Raw genomic sequence first — 12,112 nt, forward strand, 5'->3', positions numbered from 1 at the left:
TGGGAAACCCTACTTTTTTATATCACATGATTGTTTATTTTTTTTTTATTTGTTGAATAGAAAATCTAGAAAGACTCCCATTATCAATAAACTTTTTTTTTAAGAAGTTATAAAATAGTTGCGTATTTTTTCCTTTCTTATAGACATAATAATTACATTATAAATATTAAGGAGGGATATTTTCTGGTCAAAAATTGTTATGTTCTTTCTCAAGTATTTACTCTTAATTGAATTAAAATTAATTTAAATATAAATTATGTTTCGCTATAAAAATTACCAAATATATGTGTTGTAGTTATTACCAAACCTAAGTATAATTTCAATTTAGCCCAATAAATTCGCTAATTTTTTAATTGTGGGATGTATTGAATAAATAATTTTTTGGGGGCAATTTGGAATCCTTATTACCAAGGTAACCAATTGTTCGTACAATGAAAAAGAAAATTTAACAATTGTTCGCACAACAAAATTTAACTAAGAATTACTGTATAAATGAAGGAAATATTTTACTAATTCGAACATACGTTTCATTCATTTTAATTATTGAATTAAATAAGTATTTTTCCATTGAATGAATATTTTTCATATGACGCGTACTAGTATGGTGCAGCATCTCTGAATACAGAGATTAAAGGTGTCTCAACACGTTTGCCAAACTATGGCAAATTCCCGCATTTGCAAGCGTGTGAACAGTTATTTGGGTAGGGACAAGTTGGCCAGAATTTGTGGACAACCCACTGAGTGTAGATTTTTGGTTGTGTTTAGTTAGCATCGTTTTAGAGTGCCAAAAGATACGTATTTATGACGTTCGAGTTTTAATTAGTTTTTAAGAAGAATTTTCCTAACCTTTGGATTTGATAAGCAACTCTAGTACTAAGATTGTATATTTTAACGTTCTATCGATTCGGTGAAAATACATTGCTTCAAATTTTGTTAATTAACTTTAGCGGTTTATTTTTTATTTAACATAGCACTAATATACAGTTATAAAGACATTATATGTCTAGGCATTTAAATTAACAGGTTTCTGCTAAAAAAAGTCAAGAATAAAGGTTGAATTTATATGTTGTGTGGTACCATGGGCGTAGGCAGGGTTTTGCCAAGGGGGGAGCACACCTCAGCCCACTATATATATATATATAGTCCATTCTGAAACCTTAGGTAAAAGAATAATATATAATTCCAAATTCTAAGAAATCCCCCCCTCCCTATGGAGTACGGATACTTCATAAAATTCAATCATTACTTTTTAAATTTTTACCATAATCGCTATAAATTATTGAAAATGAAACTTGAAAAGCGAGCAAAACTCGAGGTTTTATTCGTTTCCCCATTATTTTTAGCGACAAATATATGAAGAATAATTATGCTCATTGAATCTAACCTTGTTTATCCAAGAACCGACATATATTCATCTTATCCCTTTAAATTTAATTCCAATCTTGCATCCTCTTCCATTCCTGACAATCCTCCGAGGCGCCTAGAAAGAAGATGGCCACGAGACCAGCTAATGTAAAATGTCATTAGAGTGCTACCAATGGGTGTTTCTCTACACGCCTGTAACAGTCCAATTTAACTTAGATCAGATTTACTAAATGTATTATAATGTACAGTTGTAAATAAATAGCAATAAATACATATTTAAAAAAAAAATTTAATTCCACGTTGTGATTCGTGGAGATGCCAACTCAACCAAATTATCTTCCTAATTATAGCATGTTTCCAGAAATTAATCATCTGTCAGATAAGTTCACTATTTTCTTTTCTAGAGTCCCAAAAATCTAGGGGGAGCCCGCGCCTCCCACCCTGCTCCTCTCTGCCAACGCCCTTTTGTGATACTATTTCTATGAATCCTTATCATCTACCACCTACTTTGCTGATATTTCCGTTTCCTCTCATTTCTCTTATCTTTATTTTGTTCCTTTTTATAATGAAGACAGAGTAAACCGAATGTAATTGTCAACAAAATTGAAAATAACAAAACAAATGTGTGGATATAGAGGTTAGTTGCTTCCTTTGTTTATCAAGCATTTGTTAAAGTCTCGGATTTGCGTCAAGTAAGGAGGATAGGTAAGAGGACACTTTTCGAGAAAGGACAGAACCTACAAAAAAAAAAAGGACTGATCTCCTTCAAGGACGAACATTTACGATACAGAACAACTCAATTTTTTTTCATTTCATTAGAACCATGGTACGAAGTACTGAAGTATTGGTAAAATACCTCATAGGATCTCTTCATGTAATCAGGCCCTGAAAAAAAAAAATTAGCATTTACGTAAATACGTACTAGTGGCTAAACAAGCAGCGTTTGTCTTCTTGTAAACTGATGTTATCTCAAAAGATTGCAAGTCAGTGGGTGCATATTTCTGTAATGATAAAAGTTATTTTGATCAGTTAGTATAAAATATTTTTTATGAACCCAAAAGTACTAGCATATTTAAAAAATAATTTATATCTAGAGGTCCTTTCAGGAATGTCAAAATTAATGAAGGGTCAATCAACTATAAATATGGTATGATAATATTTGGGAAGCTAGTTTAATTTCGAAGAGATATTGAAGCTGGAAGTTACTTATAGTTAACTTATAGTTAGTTGAGCGACACCAATCTCACCTTTACACCTCAATTCGTAGTCAAGATATGATTTTGGGCCGTCTGTAGCTGAGAAAGTTGAGGCGTAGGTCTCTACAACTGCAGGCGGCCGATTCGAATCTTGACTGGGGAAGCTGAATTTTGTTTCGGTGGGGGCCCTACGTTATGAAAACTTGCTCCCTCCCATCATATAATAGGGTGGTACCGCGAAGATAATCGTCCTGACTTTTTGAAGTAAATCGCGGGTTTTCTCACAAAAATCTAAATTTCATAAAATTCTATTATACCCAAAGATTTATCAATGTTTGTCACCTGTTTCGGGATGAATTTTCTATAGCATTGCAATTAGCAATCAATTTGTTGGAAAACATCGATTTATTAGTCGATCGTATCAGCCTAAGCAAACAAATAAAAATTAATAATTTCTGGTCATAATTTGTAGGAAATGAATTTTTGAGTTATTGTTTTGGAAATGAAAGTTACTTTATTTAATCAGCTTTTCAGTGGTATAATAATATTTGCGAAGTTGGTTTAATTTCGAAGAAATACATGAAGCTGGAAGTTACTTATAGTTATGTTTGTATCTAACATTTATGTATTCGTCCGCCATCAGAACCCTAACACATTATATTATACCACGATTCCTCATTATTGGACTAGATCATATCCCGGATCCCAAGCTTTGCGAAAAGATTGATCAGAAAACGAAAAATAAATGTGCAAAGGCGTCTGGCCTGTTTTGAATGACGGCCGTGGTATACACACGCCCGAATCGAAGTTTAACTTGAAAAACTAATTAGTATCGTATTCTTTATTCCTATATTTAATGAATTTCCTCAGAAAATTTATTTGGTGTTTTTTTACCAGCAGTGTTTTTTTTTAGTAAAGTAGTCAAATGTTTGTAAGTACTTGATTGTACTGTGTGTAACAGTTATATTTTTTCATCAATGTTAAATAATTTTAAAAAGATCTCCTAATGGCTTAAGTAGCGCTCAATCATTTACTGTACCTAAAGGTTTTTTCTAATGATCAAAAAACCTTAAATGTATTCTAAATATTTATTCTGGATTGATTGATTGTACAATAAATGAAAATTATATAATATATATTTTAATTAATATGTCATACATAACTTTTTATATTTTAAATCTAAAACTTTTTTACATAAATAATCTTCTCTTTTTCCTTGAATATTGAAAAATGCAACTCAAAAGTTTTTACTCTTCGACGCCCACCAGATCCACCCTATCTAATCCTCAAAGGTAAAAATGTGAAATGGAATCCTGCCAGTGAAACAGTAACATACCTGGGAATTCACCTCGATCGCCGCCTTACCTGGAATCACCATATCAACATCAAACTTATTAGTAAGTTAGTAGGTTAGCAATGCTATATCCTACCTTAAACATAAATTCCAAACTAAAACCAGAAACAACTGTTCTTATATTTAAAACAATCCTCAGGCCACTCCTGATGTACGGCTGTGAAGTCTGGGGAGTGGCATGCTTCACGAAAAGGAAAAAACTACAATCTTTTCAAAACAAAGTCCTAAGAATCGCAGTTAATGCTCCTTGGTTCATAAGAAATAGCCAATTGCATCGCGAATTACAAATGGAGTCAATAGAGGATTATATCAAAAATCATGAAGTTCCACTCCCAGTTGCCGACAGTTAAAGAGCTGTGACCTATAACCTGGGAAACCCAACCTCAACCCGAAGACTGAAGCCCAGACTGCTGCAGGACATTCTTTTATAAATTTTAATAAAAATAAAATTAATTCATAGTCACGCTACCTCTATTTACTTATTATTATTCATTTTATTTATTCATTATTATTGTTATTGTTATTCTATTTTTTTTTCTCTCTACCCTTTTTCAAATTAACTTGTTTCTTTTTATTATTAGAAGACAATTGTTTGCTTTATTTAAGTGTACCAATATCATTATTTTTTGTTATTAATTTTACTTTCCTCTTTTATTAAGAAGCATTATTCTTATCTATTTATTTTATCATTATTTTTTTTCTTTTAATAAGAACATTTTATATTGTTAGGGGCTTCATTTGTATGACTATACCCCCTCATAATCGACTGTTAAAAAATATATATAATATAAGTTATACCAACCATGTAAGGCCCACCAGGCCGATCTGGTATAAAAATAAAATTTAAAAAAAAATCCCACTATGTCAACATATTTTTAGTTATTTTGTATCTTTTTAGCCCTGACCATCTTCATAATTCTATAAATTATATTTTGTTCATCAACGGTATTTTAAAGATTGGTGCGACAGACCGTTGAGGTCCAAGGCATCAACGCGATGTACTTAGAAAAACATCGCGCGTTTCATAACGTGGTTTTCATAGGGTGGGTTCGTCACTCCCACCCATCAACGGTATTTAATTGAATAAATTAGTTTCTAAGCATGTACCAAGGTTCTTCTTCAAAACGTTAAATTCAGTATATAACTATCGATATAGTAAGAGAATAGAAACATTTGAGTTCAGATTTACTAATAAAGAGAACAAAGGGTGGCAATAAAAAACTTTGAAGGTGTCAAAGACAAGAGAAAGCTGTAAAATATGTAGTTGTAGGGGTGCCGACCGGCTGGTGACCAGATGTGTACGCAGAGCGCACAGCTGGTGGTGGCGTACTGTAGTGCTCGTAGTACAGTACTCAGTCGAGGTTCGTTCGAGCATCACACGCTTCGATGAGGTAACTCTTCTACTTCCTTATTATTGTACTATATTACGATATTACTATAGTAGAGTCTATAAAGGGCTCATGTTCTCTTATCGATCGACATACAGCTTGGAGGGTGCTTCCTTCTCATACACTCTTCGTTAACTCACAACCCTTCTAAGCTCACCGTTAGCTCTGCAATATATTTTATCATGTTCTGTTTTTTTATAGCATTTTAGCAAATTATTTTGATTTATTACTATTGTTTTGTATAACAAAAACATATCATAATTATAATAAATAAATTATATAATATAATTTCTATTATTTATTAATAATAAATACTTTCCAAGGGATATTTTCAAAAAGGAAAGAAGAAATAAAAACTTGTATAACTTAGAATTTAAAATTATTAATTAAATTTTGATGATAATTGAATAATTATTTCATTAATAAATCAGTAATTAAATAAAAATATATCTTTTGCTTTAATTTATTATTTGTAGCTGAAAAAATAAACAAACATAAATATTATATAACATAAAATTCAATTATAATCACGTAAACAACAATTAATAAATACAAAAAAGTAAGTTTAAAAAAAAAAATTGTTAAGATATAATATTATTATTGGCGTGGGAAGCTCAAGTATAGTAGCACAGAGGTAAGGCAGAGTGCTAGTAACTCCAAGGACCCGGGTTCGAATCCGTCTGTGGTAGATAATTACTTCCTATTTCAGCAGTGATGAACAAAAATTAGCTATAGTTGAAACTAATAGCTAAAATTGTCATGGATACGATACTTATATATCAATGGTTCATTCATGAATACAGGTCGTATCCATAACAATTTTAACTATTAGTTTCAACTATAGCTAATTTTTGCCCATACTTGCCCTCCGGGGTCCACTCAGTCTCATGAAATGACCCTAATTGGGTATTTATTTGGGGTTCAAGCCTGATTCTGACCAAATCACCTGCTTGCACAACCGCTGGTCTATTAACAATTCTTCCTTACAAAGTACTGCATGTTTGCCCCTTCAAGGATTGTAGCGGTACAGCTTTAATTTTTTTTTTTTAATTATTATTATAGCATTATTTTGTTCTTACTTCAAAGATAATCAAAACCTCCATGTTAATTTGTTATTTTTAACAAATAATGGCAACAAATAATGACAACAAATTACTGCAATAATTTATATATTAAACTGATGAATCATATAAAATTAGCTATAATTATTCATTAACACGTGTCTCTTTTTCTTTTATCTCAGTCGTACTATTATGGAATATATAAGGGCTATTCATGATCTTTAGTTTAACATGTTGAAGCGTGTTAAATAGAAAAACCAATGTTAAATGTTACTTCGCAATGTCCAAACGATATAACATATAACATGGGTGAGAGTCTATTACTAGGTCTGTCAAATGAAGATTGACGTTCCACAACAGACCAGCTGAGGTCGTCCCCGTTTTGTTTGTTGTCGTTTTAGGTTACTTGCTGGTTGTTTGTGTTAGTATCATTTTGGATGTTTTTAAATCTAATAAAGCAATGGATGACAATATTAATAAAGTAATGACAGTTGTCAATTAGCTCATCTTGATTCTCTTCCTCACAAGTTTAAAATTAATAAGACACTTAGTAGCCAAACTTTCTCACAACTTCCACTTTTCACTCAATTTAGACATGTTGTAATCAATTAATTTAATCAAAACTTAGCAGTAAACAATAACATGAAGTTTTGGAAGGAAAGGTTACTAAATAAGTTGCTCAGAAAATCCGCTAGGAGCTCTTATGCATTTACCATTTAACATGACTTTAATTAGGGCTGTTCACAATCCTATACTAGTAACATTTAACATGGTAAAACATATAAAACATTATAAATTTCTCCTACAGTAGGGGTATTCATGGTGTTGTGTTAAATGTAAAATGTTTTATCATGTTAAATATTATAAGTATAGGATTGTGAGCAGCCTTATATAAGGTCATATTAAATGTTAAATGCATAAGAGCTCCAAGCGGATTTTCTGAGCTTGTTTTATAACCTTCCTTCCTAAACTTCATGTTATTCTTTACTTCTAAGTTTTGATTACAGTTAGTTATTACAACATTTCTAAAGAGGAAGTTGTGTAAAAATATGGCCCCTGAGATTCTTGTTCATTTTCTAAATTTTGAGGAAGATGAGCTAATTGACAACCGTCATTACATTATAATTATTGTCATACATTGCTGTATTAGTTATAAAAACAAGACAATACTAACACAATCAAAACACAAACTACGAGCAAGTAATATGTATAATGCTACATTGCTTGTTACTACGTCAACAAACAAAATGATCACGAGCTCAGCTGTTGTCTGAGTCTGTTGCGTGACATCATTCTCCATTTCAGACCTAGTAACAGAATCTCAACTATGTTATATGTTATATCGTTTTGACATGGTAAAAGAAGGAAATATTTCTCCATTTAACATGAGTTTCTCCATGTAACACGCTTTAACATGTTAAACTAACGATCATGAAAACCTATAGTAAGAGGAAGTATTGCAATCGTGCAATGTAATTCTACATAAGTCTTTAATAGGGGTATTCATGATCTTTAGATTAACATGTTAAAACGTGTTAAATGGAAAAACTTATGTTAAATGGAGAAATATTTCCTTCTTTTACCAAATTAAAGCGATATAACATGTAACATGGCTGAAAGTCTGTTACTAGGTCTGTTAAATTGAGAATGACGTCACGAAACAGAACGGCTGAGCTTGTCACCGTTTTATTTGTTGTCATGTTAGGTTATTTACTCATAGTATTTTTTTTTTCTCTTGTCTTGTGTTTTGGACTTTTTAAAAAATACAATCAGTAGCCAAACTTTTACACTTCTATTTTTCACTTATTTTAGGCATGTAATAAATTATTGTAATCAAAACTTAAAAGGAGTAAGCAATAACATGAAGTTTTGAAAGGAAAGGTTAAAAAAACAAGTTGCTCAGAAAATCCACTAGGAGGTCTTATGCATTTAACGTGACTTTAAATAGGACTGCTCACAATGCTATACTTACAACATTTAACATGGTGAAACATTTTACATTTAACACAATATCATGAATACCCCTAATATTAGCTAGGTCTAATCTCATTGAAATAGTCTGACCACCTACCCCCCCCCCCCAAAAAAAAAAAACTTTAATTTTATTTATTTGAAAAAAGAAATGGTTTTAAATGTTAGGAATGACAAACAATCCATAAACGCAAGATATTAAATATTAAACACAAAATTTTAGGAAGAACTAAAGGAGCAAGAATTAAAAAAAGAGTCATTCGATTCGGACGGAATCAATCGAGAACACCCGAACATTCCCGATTGCTTTACGTCTTCGTTGTCTTTTATTAAACTTTTGTATTCTTGGCTGAAAAATAATTTATATTCATTATTTTCACCTCGAGAAACCCTACAATACGAATTTTCATAGCAACAGAAGAATGCAAATTTTTTGTTCATAGATTTCGCCTGCCTTAGCTTTTTTTTTAAATTTATTTATTTGTTTTTTTAAATAAAAAAAAATAGCTATAACTTAACACGTGTCCACCAATTTATACAAAACGTGGAGACAAATGTAGGATGGTAATTGAATTTTGGGTGATGCGAACTAAATTTGTTTTCCTAGTAAATAAAAATAAAAATGTATTTAATAATTAGAAAGATTGAATGATAAAGTAGCAATTAAAATAAATTTCAAGTTAATGTTTAAGAAATAGTTTGTTAATTTTTTTTTTATAATGCAATTTTTTTGTGGATGCGTGATTACGGTTGGGAAAACCCAGGCAAAGATAACAAGACAATGGGAAGCAAAAATAAAAAAGAATAGTTTTTATAAAATATATATTATATTCGTTCTGTTGCTATTCAATATTTTATGATTACTGAATAATTAATGTTACTCCTTTATCTGGATGGAATAATTATATGAAAGTCATAGCCCAGTAGTCCGTAAACAGACAATATGTTCTGACATGTGGTTTTACCGTTGAGGGAAAAGATATTGTGTTATAGTCGGATCTAGTCTGATAATCATGCCTACAATAATATAGGTCACAAGGCCTTCCGTTGGGCACTCCCGCCTATTATTTATTTATATATATATCAATATTTGTTTCTTCCGATTTTTCCTGTAAAAAAATATTAACAAAATTAAATATTTTAAGTGCGTAGCTAAGAATGTATATATTTTCTTCACGATTATTATATGTTAATCGATTTTTCTCTTTCTGGAGAATAAGAAACATATATTATTGACTCTATTAAATGATTTTTTATTTAATAAAAATTAGAAGAACTCAATGAGAAAAAAAGTCAGTAAAGTAGAAAAATTTTTTTTTTATAAAAAGCAAATTATATTCGTTATTAATAATTAATTAAATCATTATTAAGAAATTAAAAATTAGAAACTTCTTACCCTAATTTATTTGAAGATTTTTTTTTTCTCACTTTGTCCATTGTTCATACTTCCTTTCTTTTTGTCCAACCCCTACATTAATATAACTGTTAAAAAGTTTCATGGTTTCTCTTTTTATCTATAACATAGCCATTTAGATTTATTCCGTTATAACGGTGAAATATTGGTTTCAAATAAAGAATAATATTTATTAATGAAAAAATTATGACTTATATTCATTTTGGAACACATAAAAATGATTTTTAATTTAAAACGACCCATGTCCATAAATTAATAATAAGAAATAGAAACTAAGCAGTGAAGCCCTAAACTTTCTTCAAATGTTAAAATAATTAAGTAGTGCAAAATGGTATCAATTGATTCCAGAAAATAAATATAACAAAGTTTTTTAATTAGGTGTAGATAGTTGACCGCAGATTACTGATTGGAGAAGTTGGTCGGGGGGTGCGGTCAGCAAAGAACAACATAAATAAACAAAAAAATATTTATTTTATGACGAAGTTTCGACCTGAGTTTCAGGTCTTCATCAGGGTTAAAGAACAAAAGAGATAACACCAACATTTAGAGAAACATAAAATTGAAAGGAGTAGAATACAAACAAATTTGGAATTATACAAAATATTGAATTGAATCATAAATAATAAAAAAATTATAATTGGTAATAGAATAGTAAAAAAATATTTGATTGATAATCATGGAATTAGATAGTAGCAGATTGAAAACAGTGAAAGATGAATATATAATATCACGTAGGTAAGAACACTACTTACATATCTTATATAATTTATACATATCTTCTTACCTACGTAATATTATATTTTCATCTTTCACTGTTTTCAATCTGCTACTATCTAATTCCATGATTATCAATCAAATGTTTTGTTACTAATCAAAACTCAGGTCAAAGCATTGGCATAAAATTGTTTTGTTTATTTATGTTGTTCTTTGCTGACCGCACCCTCCCGACCAACTTCTCAAATCAATAATAAAGTTTTAACTAATAAACTCTTTAGAACTTAATTGTAGCAGTAAAACTAATTATAAATATATATATATAATTTATTTAATTAGATCCGGTTTGTGGCCTTTGGTCCAATTTAAACTCCTCCCAAATTACGTGATGATTGGTTGAGTCGTGTTGAAGTTATTACTGATTTTTTTATTATTTAATATTATTTACCCCTATAAGCTAAATAGATGCAATAAACAATTAATTAAATCATAAACTCAATGCGTAAATGACTAAATATATTAATTTATTTCACACTATTAATTACATTCAATTATCCTGTCTACATACCAACATCTAGCTATTACGAAGTATTATAAATAAAATTTGATTATAAAATAAAGTTAATAAAAGGATAGCCTGTTTAAGTTTCATTGATAGTTGATAGAGGGAGATAGTAACACTACTGTCTGACTACAGTGTACATTTGTATAGCAGGGATATTAAGAGACCTAGGATTTTTATTACTTAATTAGGCTTTTCATTTACCCAATGGTCCCGCTAAGAGAGTTCTAAATGTACTGTTAATACAGTTAAAATATTATTAAAAAATAATAATAAAGTTGTTTCTTTGCTGACCGCATGTCAACTATATACACCTCATCATTATTTTTTGTTATTAATTTTACATTCCTCTTTTATTAAGAAGCATTACTCTTATCTATTTATTTTTCTTCTTTTAATAACAACATTGTTATATAGTTAGGGGTGTCTTTTGTACGAGACTATACCTCTCCCTCCCCCATAATCAACTGTTAAAAAAATATATATATAATATAACGGTTATATCAACCAAGTAAGGCCCATACCAGGCCGATCTGGTATAAAATAAAATAAATAAATAATAAAAATCACCAAGCTTTGAAACTGTCGGTTTTACAGAATTTTATTTATAAGAGAAATGATTCCAGAAGCTTTTTCATACGGATTAATCATTATTGTTCAATAATATTCAGTTACCGATCGCAAACACGATCAATGAAAAAACAAACAAGATTATTAAATCATGCAGATTTGCATACATTACGATATCTCCTCTATAGCCAAGTACAAACTCGGATAACACTTGTTCAAGCAATCGTGTATGTACAAAGTAGACGTATCGTGTAAGAGAGGGCACGATGTGGCTCTATTATTAGTCTCAACGTGTCAGCTCTGGCGGCAGGAACTCAAACGCGGCTGGACTATTAATACATAGCCAGTGGTTCGTCTATTACAACATGGTCAAGTAAGTACCATAATAGTCATCAGGGGAACATAAGCATACGTTAAGATTACTTAGGAGTCACCATAGACACCAAACTATTATTTAACCACCACATCTATTCAGAATTAGAAAACGCAAAGAATATTTTATATATTATATAAAACC

General features: G+C 30.3%; 1 protein-coding gene and 1 long non-coding RNA gene across 3 annotated transcripts in view; one reads left to right on the forward strand and one right to left on the reverse strand.

Annotated features, from left to right (window-relative positions):
* Positions 1-3,730: 3,730 nt before the first annotated feature.
* Positions 3,731-11,844, reverse strand: LOC106677114 (uncharacterized). Its single transcript, XR_001342547.2, has 3 exons — positions 11,763-11,844; positions 9,732-9,803; positions 3,731-3,926 (listed from the first exon to the last, which is right to left on the reverse strand). It is a non-coding gene; the product is annotated as an uncharacterized lncRNA (long non-coding RNA).
* LOC106677112 (uncharacterized) overlaps positions 5,225-12,112 on the forward strand; it is a 23,832-nt gene continuing 16,944 nt past the window's right edge. The window contains exon 1 of one of the 2 annotated variants that reach the window (XM_067051975.1): positions 5,225-5,306. In XM_067051975.1, the coding sequence (XP_066908076.1) occupies positions 5,302-5,306 (5 nt within the window). In that variant the 5' untranslated portion in view covers positions 5,225-5,301. Of the gene's footprint in view, positions 5,307-11,836; positions 11,969-12,112 lie in introns of those variants that run through there. The other variant, XM_014414823.2, reaches the window with a different exon arrangement.

The sequence above is a fragment of the Halyomorpha halys genome, unplaced genomic scaffold (genome assembly GCF_000696795.3).
Source record: "Halyomorpha halys isolate HHAL.00 unplaced genomic scaffold, Hhal_1.1 Scaffold88.1, whole genome shotgun sequence".
NCBI lineage: Eukaryota > Metazoa > Arthropoda > Insecta > Hemiptera > Pentatomidae > Halyomorpha > Halyomorpha halys.